This window comes from Solenopsis invicta, chromosome 1 (assembly GCF_016802725.1).
Source record: "Solenopsis invicta isolate M01_SB chromosome 1, UNIL_Sinv_3.0, whole genome shotgun sequence".
In the NCBI taxonomy this organism is placed as follows: Eukaryota; Metazoa; Arthropoda; class Insecta; order Hymenoptera; family Formicidae; genus Solenopsis; species Solenopsis invicta.
In genome coordinates this window covers 23,873,192-23,893,561 of record NC_052664.1, presented here as the reverse complement: position 1 = coordinate 23,893,561, position 20,370 = coordinate 23,873,192, and the positions used below count along the sequence as shown (strand labels likewise).

The following is a 20,370-nucleotide window of genomic DNA, read 5'->3' as shown; positions in this document are numbered from 1 at the left end:
TTTTGTGATTAATTGCTCCACATTTTAACACAAAAATGAATAACGATTAACGTATATCTCTTTCTACTATTTAAATATACTATACACGTGTACATCTTTGAAAAAGGAGATTAATTTTAACATTTACGTATTATAATAAAAGTTGCGAAAAGTTTTAGAGAATGATTAAAAGTTGTAGCAACCATCAATAATTTGGATTGTTTTGATAGTTTTAATATTATTATGCGAATTAAATCATTATATTTTCAATTCACACATGTTTAATGCATAATTTAATGCATAAATAAATATTAAACGCTTTGACAGTTCTAGCTTTAAACTGAGTGTCTCTTTTAAATTAACTTATACTTCGCAGGTGCATTTCTGGTTCCCTATTGCATTATGTTGGTGGTCGGCGGTATTCCTCTGTTTTACATGGAGCTCGCTCTTGGTCAATTCAACAGGAAAGGTGCTATCACTTGTTGGGGTCGACTGGTACCGCTTTTCAAAGGTAAAGAGAATCATGTTACAAACGCGACGAAGTATATCACTATTTCCTAACTCGTTATACATCTGTTCGGTATAATAATAAAGATACAATAATTCTATTTGAATGCTAATTGTTTGAATACTATGTAGGTACGTATTTATGCTGGCAAATGAGAAAGGAATAGTAAAGCTTTTTAAAGCTTTCGAGCATTATATGTCTTCAAATTTGTGCACAATCATTTTCTTTTCATTTTAAAATATCATAACGTTTCTTTTATGATTTATAAATGCATTTATTTAATATATTTGTGCTCATATAGGGAATCCTATAATTGTTCGATATAAATATGCGTGCAAACTTGAAGTAGAAGAAACCAAGAAATAATGTCATATTTTAAATTCACTGGATTAAAATTATTTTTGCAAATATGATAGCAATAAAAACGTTGTATCAATAATACATTGTAGAATCATTACTTATAAACTGAAGGAAAAAAAATAGTTATAACGTAACTATCATTATTCAACTATAATTTAGTTATTTTTTATGCAAACTATGTATATATTTAATTGTTTTAACCATACAAATTATAGCTATCAGTTATTATTACTATGTAACTAGTAAGTAAACGTTTAAAAAAAAAGTTATTTTTGTTATTATTATGATTGCGGTTATTAAACAAAAATGTTTATTTTATTTTTACCATTTATATATTAATATTTAAAATTAGCATAATTAATAGTAAAATATTTTTATATCTGGTAAAACTATATAAACATTAAGTTATTATTACTAATATTATAGCAGCAACAACTATGACAATGAAACTCCTAATCATAATCATAATTATTTTACCATGCACTTATAGTCACAAATATCAAACATTTTTCTCAGTGTAATTACAGAAATAACTCCAGATTGTAAAAATATTGATACATATTGTTATATAATATTATAGATTCAATGTATTATTGATCGTGCAAAGTCCTTATAATAACGGTCAATAAAACGCTTCATCGTTTCTTTCAGTTTCCTTATTTCTCGGTTATCACTTCCATCGTCAAGCATACATGGATGCACTTAAAAGTTTATAGCTTTCCGCGTGCGAGACGGCGCGTAACGGCACCAACCATTGGATCCGCTCACGCACGTGCTGGTCGTGCGCCACGGGATTTATGAGACATACATCTCGAAACGATTACGACAGTTATATACCTATATACTGTATATATATCGTCCACGCGTACAGAAATCCGTGCGCGCGAACCGTCCGGTAAAATCTTTTCAGGAGCTTAAGAGCCGGAACGGCCCTCTTTACTCTCATTATATTCTACCTTGCTTTCTCTCCTCCCAGGTCCTCAGACAGGGTAGGATATTGGTATTCCAGGCTGTTCTCTCCTTTCTATTCGGCTTTGCGATCTTTTCCCCTTTTTCCCAGCTACTAAAATCGCGAGGACGATTGCCCGATCTGCGCGCGCAAAGTTGAATCTGCCAGTCTGATGGCAGAGTGAAATGTGTGTGTGTTATGTATTAAATATATTTATTAAAAACACACATACATATGTACGTATATGCACCAGAATGAGTTAATAATTATCTGCATTCTATTTCTGCATTATTTTTTTTACGTAGTTCCTTTGCTTTTCACGTAATTAATTCAGCGTTACACGAGATTTTTTTATGCAAAAAATTTAATGTGGTCAGTTACTGTTGATTAACAATATTGTACAAAGGGCATCTTGATTCTGAATGAACCGACGAATGACTCGGATTATTATTTGCTTAATCCATTAAAAAAAACCTTAAAAAATCGATTTTCTTTGAAACAAATACGTAAAAGATATGCGGTACATGCATGGCTGATCACGCAAACTTTTTTTTTAAAAGTATTTTAATAATCTTGTACAACTCTTGGACTAAGTTGAAAAATAAGAGAACTATGAGAAAAAAATGATGTGTTGAGAAGTGTTATTATAGTTCTAATAAATAAACTAGAAGTAGAATGCGGATAATTGACTCACTCTAGTATATGACCGTAAGCACTGTCATTTTCGCTCTGATATATATACAATATATATGTACACACACATATGTATATATGTATGTATATAGGTATATCTTCGCCGCTTCGCAGATCTCTCTCGACCGCTGTTACTTCACGCGACGCGTATAAATCCGAGGGAATCGCAGCGAGATGCGAGAGACGCGACCGGGGCTCTCCGCGCAAAGAGCCTCCATTTCCGCCGATTTCCAACTTCATTTCCACAATTTCTCCTCGTCCACCCGCCCGTCCGCTCGACAATTGATCGCCGTATGATCGATCGAGATCCTCCGTCGCAGCAATTCTGCGTCACGCGATAAACGTACCTAACGTAGTACGTATGTAATGCGCGATCTCGCATACCACACAGTAGAGAAGGTCGCAATGTTATTTGCATAGGAGACGCGCGGATTCGATATACGCGGGCAAGAAATAATATGGTCGCAGGAAGGACGGTGTGTTTCTAGAGTTTCTACCGCGCTTTCTTTCACGCCTATGCGATTATCATGCTAATCTATTTAGTGATCTTGATCCTTGTACTTCTGAGATCAAGTTGACACACATATGAATACAAAAAAAATAGTTGAAAAAATCAGAGAATATTCTGAAAATAAAATGTTCGTAATAAAAATCCTTCGTTTCATATTGAACACTTATAAGATATTATTTTATTTATTAATTTTTTAAAAATAGAAATAAAATTAGCAATATTCTCATATACAGTCACGAAACTAATTATCTAGACACAAGATGTAAAAGTTTATTTTATGCTACATATTATAATTTTTTAAGGAAAACTCGAATGGAAGTGAAATCCCTTTTCACGGATGCATTTCCATCAAAAGTAATTTGTAGCATAAAATAATTTTTCAATGTATATGTTGTGTGTTCGAACGATAGTTTCATAACTATATGTATATAAAATTATCTTGCTTATTGAATATAAAATGTATGTATATAAAATTATCTTGCTTATTATTTCGTTATGATTTTACCATCTTTGTTACACTTTTTCGGAGTTAAATAAAAATAAATGAAGTGAAATCAACGCTTTGTTGCAATTTTATTTAAATACTTTTTTCTACTTTAATCTGATTTTGTTAATAATAGGTTAGTAAACTTTATCTAATTTGAATACAAGTTTGTGCTTCTAACTGTGCTGGAAAAGTATCTTTGCAAAGGTTTTCAGTTGCAATCGAGTTTTCTTCAAAAATTATAATATTTGGCAAATTTGTAGTATAAAATATATCCTTAACATCCGTACAATTAATTTTGTAAATAATATATTAACAAATTTATTTAAATTATTTTGCAATTAATTTGACAACCGTGTATGTATAATCATTGACAATCTGTTGCGTTATGTAGAACTGTGAAAATATAGAAACTAAATGTATTTTTTTAAGAAAATAATTTTTATCCTATGAAAATACGAATCATTCTTGATCAGGTATCGGATACGCGGTCGTCCTAATCGCGTTTTACGTTGATTTCTACTATAACGTTATCATCGCCTGGTCACTTCGCTATTTCTTCGCCTCGTTCGCCACGATGCTGCCGTGGACCTCTTGCGACAACGACTGGAACACGCCGCTGTGCCGTGAGTTTGACGCGAACGTCTCGTATGCATTTGAGGATATGGCCAACGAGATAAATGAGAATTTTGGAAACACGACCCGACTCCTGGTCGATTTAGGATCAGATGCCGCTCAGAGCACAGCGGATAATCATACAAGCGCTGCGCATGAATACTTCAAGTGAGTAACGTTCGACGCTTCGTTTGTGCAAACGAAACAGTCTTTGTACAGTGAACGTTTAATATTAACATTTAATATTTGGTAAATGTATTTATTGGTGTATCAGTGTGTTACCAAATGAGTAGGACTTGTCAAAAATATTTTAAAGTTTATAGCAAAACATTAATTTAACGCAAAAGACATATGACATTTAAAATCTTTTATGATAATTTCGACTTGAAAAAATGATATTGGATATTAATTTTAAATGAAGTATTTCACTACCTTTTCAATTCAAATTTATACTAATAAAACAATTTAATAAAAATGATTATAATATTTTATGAAAATCGTTAAAAGTTTTGAGACTTTCTTTTAATGTATATTTCTGTATATTTTAGATTTTTGTTGCAATTTTTAAGCATTAAATGTTAACGTGTCATTAATGTTAAATATAAACTTTTATTAATGCGTATAAATCTTTTTTTTACGCAAGTCATTTTACGCTATATTTTCATGAATTACACAACTTTTTCCCCTAAGTCGCGCTATTCTGGAGCTGCATCAAAGCGAGGGCTTACACGATCTTGGTGCCATTAAGTGGGACATCGCGCTATGCTTGCTCGTGGTCTATCTGGTGTGCTACTTTTCTCTATGGAAGGGCATTTCAACTTCCGGCAAGGTAAGCTAAATGATTCGTCAGAGTGATTTGAGATCTTAAAGATGGGCAAGCGAAGCGAAGCGTCGCCACGAGGTGTCTTTTCACGAAAGATCCACAATAAAGTGTTATATATTTATAGAACTCAAAGCTCTATTAAGTGCTATGATATATTGTATATATGTATGTACACAGAAAAAATTAATATTGAATCAACAATTTATTGTTTCATATATAATCAAGAATGTAAAATCTTCTTGAAAAAATTTGTAAACTTAAACAGACACAATTTGCTTTGAAAAAAAAAATTGTTTTCTATGCATGTATGTATGTATACAATCTATGTGTTGAATATTTAAAATCGTGAGAATGCAAAACGAAATGAGTAATTCATTTGTGTTACAGGTAGTCTGGTTTACCGCACTTTTCCCTTATGCCGTTTTACTGATTTTGCTGATAAGGGGTGTCACTTTGCCGGGTAGTACCGAAGGGATTCGCTATTATCTCAGTCCAAATTTCAACGTTATCACAAAGGCAGAGGTATGTGCTTTGATATCGCATGCGTATGCAGTGTTCGAAATATTTAACACTTTAAAGAAACGAATTTCGATCAGTTTATTATGTATTTAACAAATCTGTGTGTGACACAGACTTATACTTTTGTGCAGTAAAAATTTGTTTATAACATATTTAAATAAAATTAAGACCCACAGAATTAATTAATAAAAATAATACTTTGATAATTAATAATAATTTGAAATAATTTATAATTTAATTACATAGATAAATCTTGTGTGATTAATGATAAAAATAACATGAGATACTTAAATACTGGAGTTATTTAAGCATATTATAATAAAGAAAACATGATTCTTCCATAACGAGACAATGAAAAATTTTTCGTTCACAATACGGAGGATTTTTTTTAAATAAAATTATACGGAAGGAGTGGAGGAAAGTATCGGCCGCGCTCGTGATTGTTTTATTGCCGTTGACCTGGATTACCATGAGTTACGCCGTATCCCTGCAATGACAAAAGGAGAAAACTTTGGGAGTTAATGCGTTTACAGGATCGCGAGCGAGGGAGAGGTCGAGCATGGTGGCCGAGGTATGGGAAAAATAGGGAAGGAGAAACGTGCAGGGTTAACTGACGACGGTGAAAATGGAAACTCTGTGTAGCTGTCATAATGAACATTAGAGTTCGGTAGAGCACGCGTCAGAACGTTAGAACGCGCGCCGGCCCTCGTGCTTCGCGCGCGGAATGCATTCCGCCGCCGACGACGACTTTAGCCGCTTACCGTCTTCGCTAAAGTGGGTTTTATATCAGTGAGAAAGTGGATTTGTTGATCACCGCTAATCCGTGGATATACGAGAGAAGAATCAGATTGAGAGATGAATTGGCTCATGCTCCTCCTCACTCTTTTTCCTGCTTCAGACTACCCTTTTTCCTCTGGTATCCGATTTTTTCGCAAATGTATCTCCATAATATTTTTTTTTCTTCTTAAAAATATGTGTCATTCGTTATACAGTAAACGTGTAATTAACGTACTTGTTGTAGCGACAATAACCGAAAGTTATAAACAGCTTATAGACACATGAAAAACTGAAACCCCCAAACTACATGCGTAGATTCTTAAACAACGTGATAGTATTATACAAAAATTGATTATTATTGATAAGAAAAGTATTAAGATTTTAATGGAATGTGAAGAGTAATGAAAATATTAATAAAATATTTAAAACTGATTAATTGAATCGATAAAGAAGAAACGAAAGAAAAACCAATTTATAACTATTACTTTCTACAAAACTTCAAAGATATAGCTTCAAAGATAGTCATACGTTTAAAAATATAAAAAGAGGCATTAAAGAAATCTCTCTTTTAAATTAACATTTTGCAATATTATAACAAAACAGATCAATTTTTATGAATTTATCTATTATATTTCTCGTTAAAAAAAGTATAGGAACATGTTTTATCGTTTCTGCAAAGGTATCTTTTCCGTCTTCTTCCAGGTATGGGTGGACGCGGCGACGCAGGTATTTTTCTCTCTAGGACCGGGATTCGGAGTGTTATTGGCTTACGCGAGCTACAACAAGTATCACAACAACGTTTACAAGTAAGAACGCGCCGGCTCTGTTCACGTGTAACCCCGCGTTTTCGTGTTTGACACTCGCGTTCTCCGCAGGGACGCCCTGCTGACGAGCTTGATTAACAGCGCGACGTCCTTCGTCGCCGGATTCGTCATATTTTCGGTGCTCGGTTACATGGCACGCGCCAGCGGCAAATCCATCCAGGATGTCGCGACGGAAGGACCCGGTCTGGTATTCATTGTCTATCCGGCGGCCATCGCTACAATGCCCGGCTCAACATTCTGGGCGCTCATCTTTTTCATGATGCTGCTCACACTCGGTTTAGACAGCTCGGTGCGTTTTTATTTTAAAATAAATTCATCATATGAATTACTTTAACAATTGTACCATTTCTCTATATTTTTTAATTTTAATTAATACATTTTTTATTCCTAAAATTTTTTTTTCTGTAAAGCTGTTACAGAATTATTACCGATATTAAATGTAATAATACATTAAAAGTACATTTCTTTTGGGCGATGGAACTTTTCTCAGATACAATGAAAAATTAAGATAAGAATTAATATGATTTCATAGTTCGGAGGTTCGGAGGCAATTATAACGGCACTCAGCGACGAGTTTCCTTTAATCGGCAATAATCGTGAGGTCTTCGTGGCGTGTTTGTTCACCCTATACTTTTTGGTCGGACTGGCTTCTTGTTCACAGGTAGATATTCTATAATTACCAAATCTGTTTGTGGATATCTCTTGAAGTTTTGAACTGTTAGACCAACATTTTACATTATTGTATTGTTGTATTTGCTAATTGATTCCTTAAATCCGTATGTCCAGTGTTTCATGTATAAAGACTATTATTTTTCAATGTAGGGCGGGTTTTACTTTTTCCACTTGTTGGATCGATACGCGGCCGGGTACTCGATGCTGTTTGCCGTTCTGGCAGAAACAATTGCGGTCAGCTGGATCTATGGAACGGACCGATTTTGCGCCGATATTAAAGACATGATCGGATTCAAACCGGGCATCTACTGGCGAGTGTGCTGGAAATTCGTAGCACCTCTATTTCTTATGGTACGTCACAATATAGCCAACGTATCCAAAAATTATATAAGATAGTTGAAGTGATTGAAAAAAATATTCAATTTCTAACAACTTTTATATAAAACAATTTTTTTGTTTATTATAATATTAATAAAAAGTTAATAATAATCATTATTATAAATTTGATTTAAACAAAAAATCGTATTATGTAGATCTCGACATTATCGTTTTCCTTCCAATTTCATAATTGAGTTATAATGTTATAAAAAGGAATTATAAGTTTCTTGTCTAATTCTAAGAACCAAATTTTATGGTTAAAGCTTATTTATTGGTGTCTTTTGTTTTCATTACAGTAGAATATTTTTTCAATCAAAATTTTATTTAAAAAAATTAAACCCAAATTTTTGCTTCATTGGCAATTATATTAATTACTCAAATGAGTTAATTTAGCATCTCAGTAATAGTCGTCGTATTTATTATACGTTTGTTTTTTTATTTGTCTTTTATAGTTCATCATTGTCTATGGTCTAATGGGCTACGAACCATTATCGTACGAGGGCTACGTTTATCCAGTTTGGGCAAATATATTAGGCTGGCTGATCGCGTGCTCTTCTATTATTATGATCCCAGGTATGGCAATCTACAAAATCAGTAGCACATCCGGATCCTTTGTTCAAGTAAGTATTTTATTTAAATTATAATGTGATTACATTTAAATTAACTAATTTAAAAATTGATACTTATAAAACAAAATTGTGTATATTTATTATTTAAAAAACTATTAGAAAAAAAACAGAAAACTTAATTTTGTCGATCAAATATAATTTATACAATTAAATCTAAAACAATAACGTAATTTTATTGGAAAGAGAGACAATTGATTAAGGATCGATTGATTAGATATTGATCATTATTGATCAATTAATCAATAATGAATTATTTAAATTATATTTGCGATAATAATTAGTTTTTCTCTATAATAAACAAATCTACATATGCGTCAAATTTATCAACGCAGAGGTTGAAGATCCTAACGACACCATGGAGGGACACGCAGCATCAGAGGAACGATCTGTCCTCAGTGGCGAACGGCGCGATTCGTCGAAGTTTCCTGGCCGAGCAAGATTTCGAAATCACCAAGGATCACGCGTTAACTAAGGAACAAACGGAGGTAATGATTCAATCTAGAGAGGGTGTCAAGGGGAACGATCCACCCCCTGAGCCAGTCTAGGACAGTGCGGTTGTGATTTTGCACGGTGCCCGGTTCCAAGTATACCTCTGCTAGAGCACGATCGCCGAGCAAGGTCCCACAACGACAAGTAACAATTCACCGATCAAACAAGACGAAGATCAGTCTCTTATCACGGATACACGACACTCGAGCATATTCCACTTGAATCTTAGGGTACCAGCTTGATTGACGACATGGTTTTCTCTCTCTCTTTCTCTAGAGTCGCGGTCGAGATCCCGCGACTCGACATTCACGCGTCAAACTCCACTTTGTTCCTTCATCGACGAAAACGGAGTCGACGCGATCTATCTCGTTCCGCGTGTTCTACCACGAAAGAAAATTACTATTGTGCGGATTATAGAAAAAAGAAACTAGGAAAAGAGAGTGGATACCGTCGCGACGTAACATCGTCGTCAACCATGCTTCCCTTCGGACGGAATCTAACCGATATTCTTAAACGATAACCCTCAATCTGTAAATATAACAACGCGCGTCACGGAGCACGACGAATCACATGAGATTGGTGAAACGCCTTGGCGAACAAGCAATTGATGTTCACGCTTCTTTTAACGGACAATGTTTGTGACAAGTAAAAGTTACACGAGCCTACCTAATTTTGGACGAACCTACCTAACTTTGGACGACAGCTTTAAACTTAGGAGAATCATTTACGCGCAAAGAGCCTAATTTAGCGTAGTTTCGATCTTTGTAATAAATCGACTCGGTATTTTCCTAGAGCGTGACAACTAATGGACCTGCTTTGAGAGAGGTAACTAACCAAAAACCGTTACCTTCAGTAAATCTTCTACCTGCGTAAAAGATTTCCCGAATCGTTTTTCGCGATATGAAACGAACCTTGTTGTTTAATAGTTTAATAATATCGTTTATTTCAAAGCGATGCGAATTATGTAATCGCATAAAATGTTTACTTCCTAAAAATGTTATAGAACAGAGATTATATTGTTAAGATATCTTAATCTTATAGGAGAAGATTACGCGATGTCGATTAACCGATTGTATGATTGACGATTTCCTTGCTGGACCACGTTTGTTATCTATAAAATAGAAAAGTGGAAGGAAATTGTAAGTTAATTGCGATTAATCGGCGTCGATGTTTTAGACGAATTAGACGAATTATATTTCCGTTTGACCAGTTCTCCAGGCTTTCAGTAAGCCTGGATGGTAAATGCTGTGTGGACTATACGCAAATTATAATCACCGGTAATATGTTAAGCAATTTATTAGATCTTATTACCGGTGTGAATACGCTTCATCGATATCCCGCTCAGTCCTATATCGAACACCATCGTAGCATAAAACGTTGTTGCGTTTTTATATAGATACAATTTTTGATCATTGGGTTCACTTGCGCTGTAATTTTCTAGTCATCGATTACTTCCTTATATAGCCATTAAAGATTCGTGAATGATACGATTTCTTCAATGGAAAATTATCTAGAAAATTAAATCACGAGTCCATCAATCTTGATAATCTGTTATTTACATTATTTGTTTAGTCTGACTCCGCACGACCGGTTTGTTCGTTGAATATTACATGCATTTTATTATATTGCAATAATTACAACGTGGGCATGTAACATATCAATTGCGACATAAACAAAATATCTTTATATTTCATATACGCCCATAATGTTAGACATTACCTGATTTTTAGATTTAAATATCGAATTTAAAAGTATATTTCATTCAAAACCAAACAGCCATAACATATTTTATGTGCTCTTATTTTATATCCCTGTTGCAGTTTAAAATAATTTTGATGTATTAGTGTTAAATATTTCGATTTATTTTAATCAATTCTTATTCAGTTACCGGTATTATTTGATGTAACAATTAATTTGAAGTATTTAATATAAATTTTAGAAATTATAGTTCCTGGTTTACTATTATTCATTTGTCACTTTGATTATTTAAAATATGTAAAGAATTATCGTACTAAATACATATTTAAAATAATATCTTTTGATTAACCCTTTGCGGTCTAAATTATCTTGCAAATGAGCGAAGATCAAATAGTTCAGTCACAATTTTTTCTAATTAGTTGATCTGAATATAAGTTTTTATTACTTGGAAGGAATTTGTAAAAGCCCGAAAATTATAATTGCATACAAATTCAAATATTTAAAGAATTATGTAATAGAGGTTGAGCAATACATTGAGTACAACTCGACGGATCGCAAAGGGTTAAATACAAATCGATTTGCGAATAAACGCGTCGTGCGGATTTCACAGAGAAATCAGTTGCAATTTCCAGTAGTTTGAGATTATAACACTTTACGAGTATTGAAACCCTAACGTGTGCCAGCCTGCTCGTAACTCTATTTGTCTAACTGCTTCCACACGTATGCGTCAGATCGCGCGGTAACAGGAACGATAAATCGTTTCCTAATTCTCATAATATCGCACGATGCGTGATCTTCCGTTTATTCATGATGCAACGCCTTCATTGCGATAGGACCGTTCGTCATTTATCTAGTATTAGTCAGGGCCAGTAGAATTGATCGATACAGCGTAGGTATCCGACGGATGTTCTCAAGTACGTAAACGCACCCCAGAGACAAGCATTTGTAACTTTTTAAGACTACTTTTTAAAAAGTCCAATATTTAAATTAATTGAATAATTTAATTCATTTCAACAATTAAAAAGGATTATTTTATTTATATGTTAACGCAATAGCTTTTCTTCTTACAGTTATCATCTATGTGTATTTTAATCATACATCAATAATGAATTTTTTCCTCGTTTATTATATATAAGTAGTAAGCTCAATTTAGTATCATTTGGAGCTAATTAAATTTAGTTTATTAATTTCTTTATTTTATTATTTAGTTTACTAAATTTTTTGGAAATTACCTTTTTCATCATCAAGTTTGAGTGTACGTTTATCTGCACGATTTTTAAGTGTATCAACTTCTTGATAAAAAAAGAAACTTCTTTTACGCTGCAACAATTCATCTAACATAATATGAGCAAAAATTTTCACATCTTACGAATATCCAACGATACCTGCGTCGCGCATCCCTGCTACGCTGCGACTTCGTTTCACCGGGAGACGAAGAAACCGTATCAGATCTAACAGGGGATGCCGATATATCACACTTGTAGGTACAATAATTACGTGTCTCACATTATAGTTTCGCGAACTGGCCGATGAAAGACGGCTGGACATAGAAATTAAGTAATTTCGAAATCGTCGTGATAGAAAGTCGTTAGAATCTTGCGGTCGAGCGTGGCGATCGCCGCGACCCTGCCGTTCTTTATGTTCCCCCTTTCCCACCCTTTTTTCATCCCCCGTGCGCAGGGGCGCGTCGTCGCACGCGCGACACACACACACACACACACACGCGCGCGCGCGCGCACACGCACGCACGCACGCACACACACACACACACACGCACACACACGCACGCACGCACGCACGCACGCACACGCACACACACGCACACACACGCACACACACACACTCGCGCATATATATAGTTTATTTAGCGATCGTTGTTAGATACAGAGATGTATACGTATCTATAAACTTACACATGTGTATGTATATACATATATAAAAGTAAACATATATATATATATATATATATATATTTTATACACATCGCATCCGAGTTGCCATCGCAGCCATAGGTAGCAGCTCGGGCCTTGTTAACTCGATTGAACTCGATTTAAATGACTATACTCCTCCGAGACGAGGAAACTAGCAAGCTTGCGAAAAGTGAAAAAAAGATCGTCGACTAAAATCCCGAAACCTTTTTCTCCCTCCTCCCCCCCCCAAGTCTGGGCGATTATGCCCGCCCAAGAGCCATATTGGCCGGGCATCCGCCGAGACTTATAACCACCACATAGAAAAGTTTTGCACCGCTTTGAATTACGGCATTTGGATTATAATACCTCATTGCACCGCATCTTCTAATGTTACGCTTCTCTAATTAGTGTACAAATGATTATTAATTAACACTATATTGTATTAATCATTGTATTAATATTGTTTACTATTATTATTATTACTCGCAAGTGGATACATGAAAAGAACGATTTTGCTAAAATATCTAAAAATTTAGCTAGAAAATAGATCCAAAAATAATTTTAATTTTATTGGAATATCAAAATAATGATGTACGCACAAGCTATAGTTGTTAGAAACTTTGATAGCATTGCTCATTACTTGAATAACATTCTCCATAATTATTTTGATGATCCAATAATATTATTTCAGATCTACTCTCTAAATCTGAATCAGTGAAATCTTACTGATTTACAATGCTGTACTTATAATTGTGATCATCAGTGACAAATCACTATTTTTCAGTGATTCTGATTAAGAAAGGGGTACTCTCACTGACCGAATCAGTATATTGTCAGTGAAAAACAGTGCATATATCACTGAATGATATAGTTATGAATATATCATTGAAATCAGACTATTCACCGTCTTTCAGTGAATAATACACTGATTCCAATTTAGAAAGTATACCCAGCTAAATTTTTAAATACTTCAGCAAACTATCTTTCTTTCTTTGTAAGCATAAGATAGTTTTTCATCGATTTTGTTATGAATTTTATGTGGGCGATATGTTTATTGGTACCATGTTGATAGTGTCGAAATAATAGTAACTTCGTTCGTCCACAAAGACGACAGCCATGACTGAGTCTCTAGGGCATTATGCAATAAAATAAGAAGTACATTAAATTACGTTAATCACTGCGTTTATAAACCAATGTTTGTTACAAAGAAGCAAGAATTTTTGCCAGTAGTTATGAGACGAAGTGGTGATGTGGAAGAAGTGGGAAGAGAGAAAAAAAGAAGTAGTCTGGTGGAGAAAGTCGCGCGCGACGTCTCGACGAGATCTCACTTGTGTGTGTCTTCTTTACAGAATACTTCTACTCGACTGTAGGTTGCCGAAAAAAATTCACGCATTGTTTCGAAAAATCGAGCGGTGCAAAATTGATCTTGAACGCGTACGCTCCGTTCCCCGCTACGTGTCGCATCCTGTTGAAGACTGTTACAGCTGCGGCTTTGGAGTGTGATCCCGATTAGCGTTGACCCGCAGCGCGACGTAGCGTTACGCATGTAAGAATGATTTTGTCGAATAAAATTTCGTTCTCTAAAGGAACAGCGTATTTATTTATGCGATATAAACCCTGCGAGAAATAGATCGACTACTTTTTTTTTGTTTTTATCTATTTTAATTTCAATTAAAGGATTCATATTCGGGAGAATTAGTATTCTTCAACTGAAGGAAGTTTTTATACTGAAAATTAAAATATGAAGCATAAAAAATAAAAAAATGTATTTTTTATTTAATATAGCTCCAGTTAAAAAAAATTAATTCTTTTCATTCGTGATTGCCTCTCGAATCAAAACTAAAACAAATAACAAAAAAGAATTTTTTTTATTATATAAATTGAGTTTATATTTCAAAGGCGATTCATAACTTTAAAAAACTGAATTTCTATCAATTGCTTAGAAAAAACAAAAAAGTATTTTTAATCTTTAAATTAAATTAGTGTTTTGAAGACCATTCGTAACTTGAAAAAATTCAAAATTTTAATCCTTTTTTAAACCGCTTTTGTTTTATAGTGTAAATTATTTAATATTTAAAGATCTCTCGTCTTACTTATATTTCTTATTGTTCGCTCGTCGTGTAATAAACGCGTTTCCGCCGAAGAGTGTAACTGTAACGAATTGACCCTTTAAACCTCCTACACCATGTTTACTCAATTCTCATGGAAGAAACTGCTTCTATGGCTTAATCACGCGGTTTATCGCATCACACGTTAAGCATAATTGAAATTATCTCGCAACTAAAAATTAACGTTAACTGCCAAACCATTTTCGACATCGCTTTTGTTAATTTGTTTTTATTGATTTGCAGATTGTTTGACTGTTTTCGCAGCGCATTTCTTTCGCGGAAAAAAGAACAATTAAGTAATCATAATTTCTTTTTTTAGTTCTTTTTTTTAATCCATTAAATCCCGTAATTGAAAGGTGAATTTAAACTTAAACGACATATACAACTTATATAAATTTAAATAAAAATTCTTCTAAATATTACATACATTAATAGTAAAGTTAGCAAATTATTGAATTTATATATAATAACAAAAAATAATTTTACTCTTCTAAATATTTAGCAAGTATTATTAAATTTATTAATATTTACAAAATGTTCAAGAATATAAAATTTTTAATTATATTAATCAAATATTTAATTATTTAGTTCTATTTCACCCATTATTGGGCAACTATTATCTAACTCTTTTTTTTCAGTGTTCTTCTCCTTGATCCTTCACAAAACACTGCACAACATTAAAAGCAGAAATAAAAAAATTGATTTTTGACTCACCGACCCGATGCGCAACGAGCGGAGTTAATCAGCCACGAAGCTGCGATGATACTGTAACACACAAATACAAAAAATAATTAAAACTGTGCTCAAAATAATCAATATTTTAAAAGTAAAATTTTACATGAATTTTTTCTTTAAATTCTTTTTTAATTTATTGAGATGAAATTGAATAAGAAAGAAAAAGACTATAAATTTTATATTAAAAAAAAATTATATTTACCCCAAGGTTGCTCCGCTGAGGCCCGATGCCTCTCCCAGGCCCCCTCCTCCTCTCAGAATACTTAGATAGGCAGGCCTCTTTCTCTTTTATTCCTTCTGTTGCACACTCACAAAAAACACTCGCGATACTATACTAAAATCGCCCGCGGACTAATCATTTACAAGAGTCTAAATTCGATAACTTGAACGGCACTCCCAAAATATTAAAACGTGCGACGCGGCAAACTGGGTGCGGTTCGTTTATTTTATATTTCGGCGACGATGGATGATTTGGCTTCTACTCGTTGATTTCCATTTCGGGGAATATCTGTAGCATAAGATTCAGATATTCTTTGGTTAGACTAGATATGTTATACACTTTGCATATGTTACAAATATTTTAACTTATCCTATGATTCGTTACTCGAATCTGATTTTAAAAATATATCATGAGAAGTTTACAAAGAATAATGTAAGATTTAAAAAAAGTACATAATTTTTATTGTAACTTTGATGTTTGTATTTTATATCACACAATACATCTATATTTTTATGACTTCACATATTAAAATAAGTATTTTTTTATTTCGTTTAAATAACGTTATAAAAATTATTATTTATAATGTTTGTAATATCTATTACATTAAAAATAGATATAAATTAGAATTAATTAAAATCTAATATCTTTATTGTCAAGAAAATTTTTTTGTAAACATAAAAATAACTTCAACAAAATGCAAAATACAATTTATAGGATCTCACATTACACATCATTGTTTTATTCTTTATAAAATCAATTTATTAATCTCTTAAATGGATAAGCTACAAAACTCTATGGTAAAATTGGTATTTTAAGATAATTAAAAAAAAACAGTAAAAATTAATTATTTAATAATATATAATAACTCGTTTAAAATAAATTAGTTGCAATGTACGTTATTATAAGAATTTTCTTATAAAATATTTCTTATAAAAATATTTTACGTTTTTATGTGGAAGGACAATGTTTTTAATTATTTATAATATTTAAAAAATATTTACTAATTTACATATTATTTTTTGCAACAATTTATAAAATATTTAATCTTAACAAATATTTGAAAAAGAAATTTAAAAAATATATACCTAAATTTAATGATTTTATCCCTAATAATATTTTTCCAGTTATACAATATGTAAATAATTACTAACTTGAACTAATTTTTTTTTAATTTTTTAGATAATTTTATATTTTTAAAATAACAATATTTTAATTGTAATACAATTTTATTTCTTATATTATTTATGATTTGTACTTTGATGATTTTAATTTAACAACAATCTAACTATTTTAATAATCTTTCTCTATATATGGAACTATTTTTATTAAGATATAAAATATAATATAAATATTTCTCAAATGTTATTGTTTCTAATAATAAAGAGTCTTTACTTTAATTAACCTTGTTCAAATTAAAAAATTTAATTATTTTTTTATTATAGTTCAGGCAAATATTATAATCAGTAAAATCTATTCTCTCTGTGCGTATGTACCTGTGCGAGTATAATCTTAAGCAAAATAATACACAAAATAGCAATTGATAAGAAACAAGTCCAAAGTTAAATATTTTCTATAATTTTTTAAAACTTATCTATTTTAACAAATCTAGCAAATGTAGCAAATCTATGAAGTTTTTACTGATTTTAAGTGTAATTATAATTATGTTTATACGATTATATACATTTTTATGCAATATATACATTTATATATGTATGATTTAATAAATTTTCATAAATTCCTTATTTTATTATTACTCACTGCCCGATGCGCTCAGTGGAGTTGTCAGCAACGTAGCTACAATGAATCTGTAACATAGAAACATAAGATTCAAATTAATAATGTCTTATTTAAAAGAATTAATGATTGATAATTTTATACGCACAGAATTTTTCAATCACTTTTTAATTAAATATTTATTAAAATAATTACTCAATTTTAAAGATCTGATAAAAATAAAACTTTTATATTTCAAATTAAAATTCTTTAATTATTATTTTAATTATTATTTTTAAATCATCGAAATAAAATAAACACGAAGGAAAGACTAATTCTATGCAAATAAATAATAATGCTTACCACTATGTTGCTCCATCAATGCCCGATGCCTAATGCTAAGCCTCCTTTTCCTACTTTGAAATTGTTAACTTCTCTTCTCTTCTTCCTTCTTTTCACAAGTTGTCAGTTGCGATGCCTTTCGTTTCGAAGCAGATCTATTTCGCATCCGTCACGTTCTGTAAAATAAACGTGAATATAATTAATACAGTCTCTTCGTTTTCTAAAGTTAATTTAACGAGCATTTCACGACGGCAGTATACACTTCGTTTCAATGAGTATTACGAATACGTGTTCGAGCAAATTATCAGCGTACGAATGCCGCTTCTTTTTTCAATATATTAGATATATATTATAAAAAGCATAACATTAATATAAGTATCGTTTACCAATTAAAATTGCTACTCATCATGTCCCGTGTCTTGTGAAAATGTCTAACGCGTTCTGTAAACATAAATGCAATTACAATGGCGAAGCGGTTTCATCTCCCGCGTGATTGACGCGTTACAAGCGTCACAGTGCGCGACGACGGCGCTTTTATTATAGTTATAATCTTCGTTTGAACGAGTATTGTAAAATACACGTTCGAACGTATTACCAGCGTACAACGTCTGGATCTATTACGCGACTGTTAGATAATATGAAAATATAATATTAACGCTTACCTATTAAACAAGCTGCGACGCCGCTCGCTCCGGTTTCGATCCGTCATGCGCGTGCCGCGTTCTGCAATCAGACGTGAATACGAGTCAAGATGGCGAGCCGGCTTCGTTTCCGCGCGCGCGATTAACTTTACGCGGCAAGATCGACGTTTCGTCGCGCGCCGCGGCAGCGCTACATACGGCCATCGAATCTACATTACGGAATGATCGAATTGACAGTACATATCAATGCGAATTGAGTTTCGCTCACCTGTTGAAGTCTTTGCGATGCCACCCGTTCCGGAGCCGGTCTGTCCCGCGTCCGCCGCGTTCTGGAAAGGACGTGAATGCAATTAATATAGCGTAAAGCGGCTTCGTCTCTTTCGCGCGGTCAACTTCACGCGGCTAAAGTGACGCCGTGCCGTGGCGCAGTATCGCTTTACCGTACATTTTCGGCTGACCGAGTAATTACAACGTACCGTTAATGTAGATTTTATTTACCAGTTAGACGTCGCGATGACGTTTGTCCCGGAGCCGCTCTCGATTGACTCGTTCTACAATTAAGGAAGCAACGCAATTAATATATGACGAGTATCTTTTCCGTGCGGCCAAGTTCGCGCTTCGCGATTACGAAAAAATCGAAAGGAAGAGAGAAGAAAAATCGTGAGAATGATCCACGATTTAGCTGATACGATTTTTCGAAACACCATACGCCATCTCTACAACGTGAACATACACTATGATGACAATGTATATACAATCGTAAGTCGGTTCCGACTTACCTCGGAAAGTGCATCAATCGCGTCTGTTGGCACACCTGGCGAAGAGATGAGTGCCGAGCGCGCGTACACGAACTTTAAATTTTTTCCATCCTAACGGCTTATGCGCGATTTATTGAGTCGCAATTTATGCGAGCGCAATCAGGATGAGACACAAATACTGAAATGTGAGGGCAAATAAACAGTAGATACTCGTATAAATAAATTGACTCACCGTTCGCTGATCGCTCCGTCCAGTTCCGTCTCGTAGTCTCAGCCGCCGCTTTCGAAGATCCAAGATTCTCCTCTCGATTCATACTTGGCACAAACGCGCGACACTTGGTTCGTTTTCGGCATCCCCGATACTCACACTCGTCGAAAACTCAAGATACGGGATACGGGGCAACGGAAAAGACGCGATTGAACGAGCGACGCGACTTCGTGCCATCCCGACCGATCATTGTCGTCTGAGCGACACGAAAGATCCAAGATTCTCCTCACGACGATTCGTCTTGATTCACACTTGGCACGAACGCGCAAACCTTTGTTTTCGGAACTCTCGAAACCCTCCTGATGCTCACGCGTGTCGAAAACTCGGAATAAGAGACAACAGAGGAGCTGCGAAACACGATTGAACGCGACACGACTTCGCACCATGCATTCGACACGACAGATGTCGGTACGAAGGCCGACACTTGACTTTCGGCAGTCCACGACATTCTCGAAACGCTCGCTCGCATCAAACACTCGTACGGGATGACGAGGATACGAGTTGAAATGCGCTGCGACTAGCTGCGATGCACCGCGACCTACCGCCGTGCTCCCTAACCGACCGACTGCTGGCACTGCGTAGCACTGCGCACTGCGTAGCGGCGTGACTGACACGTGGCCACGCCCACACGCCTGCGCGCCACTGCGCCGCTACCACCGCTGCTACGCAGTGCCAGCAGTGGGGGCACGGGAAAGATCATGGCGCGTCGCGGCGCATTTCAACTCGCATCCTCATCGTCCCGTACGAATTTTTGATGCGAGAGAGTA

The 20,370-nt window shown here is 34.1% G+C and overlaps 1 protein-coding gene and 1 long non-coding RNA gene across 7 annotated transcripts in view; one reads left to right on the top strand and one right to left on the bottom strand.

Moving 5' to 3' along the window:
- LOC105193284 (sodium-dependent dopamine transporter) overlaps positions 1-14,407 on the top strand; it is a 30,307-nt gene extending 15,900 nt beyond the window's left edge. For 2 of the 3 annotated variants that reach the window (XM_011157681.3, XM_011157683.3), the window contains exons 3-12: positions 356-490; positions 3,961-4,267; positions 4,790-4,928; positions 5,310-5,444; positions 6,921-7,024; positions 7,094-7,331; positions 7,575-7,703; positions 7,865-8,065; positions 8,545-8,712; positions 9,054-14,407. In XM_011157681.3, coding sequence (XP_011155983.1) covers positions 356-490; positions 3,961-4,267; positions 4,790-4,928; positions 5,310-5,444; positions 6,921-7,024; positions 7,094-7,331; positions 7,575-7,703; positions 7,865-8,065; positions 8,545-8,712; positions 9,054-9,266 — 1,769 coding nt within the window. In that variant the 3' untranslated portion in view covers positions 9,267-14,407. The remainder of the gene's footprint in view (positions 1-355; positions 491-3,960; positions 4,268-4,789; positions 4,929-5,309; positions 5,445-6,920; positions 7,025-7,093; positions 7,332-7,574; positions 7,704-7,864; positions 8,066-8,544; positions 8,713-9,053) is intronic. The other variant, XM_026131310.2, reaches the window with a different exon arrangement.
- A 1,042-nt stretch (positions 14,408-15,449) lies between these two features.
- LOC105207494 lies at positions 15,450-20,339 on the bottom strand. Of its 4 annotated transcripts, none has more exons than XR_003268292.2 (9): positions 19,357-20,339; positions 19,076-19,128; positions 18,846-18,906; positions 18,599-18,659; positions 18,323-18,377; positions 17,958-18,112; positions 17,640-17,686; positions 15,864-16,169; positions 15,450-15,691 (listed from the first exon to the last, which is right to left on the bottom strand). It is a non-coding gene; the product is annotated as an uncharacterized LOC105207494 (long non-coding RNA). The 4 variants fall into 4 exon arrangements; XR_005574315.1 differs by lacking the exon at positions 18,323-18,377 and having other exon boundaries at positions 19,357-19,513; positions 19,568-20,336; XR_851445.3 differs by lacking the exon at positions 18,323-18,377 and having other exon boundaries at positions 19,357-20,332.
- Between the last annotated feature and the right edge of the window lie 31 nt (positions 20,340-20,370).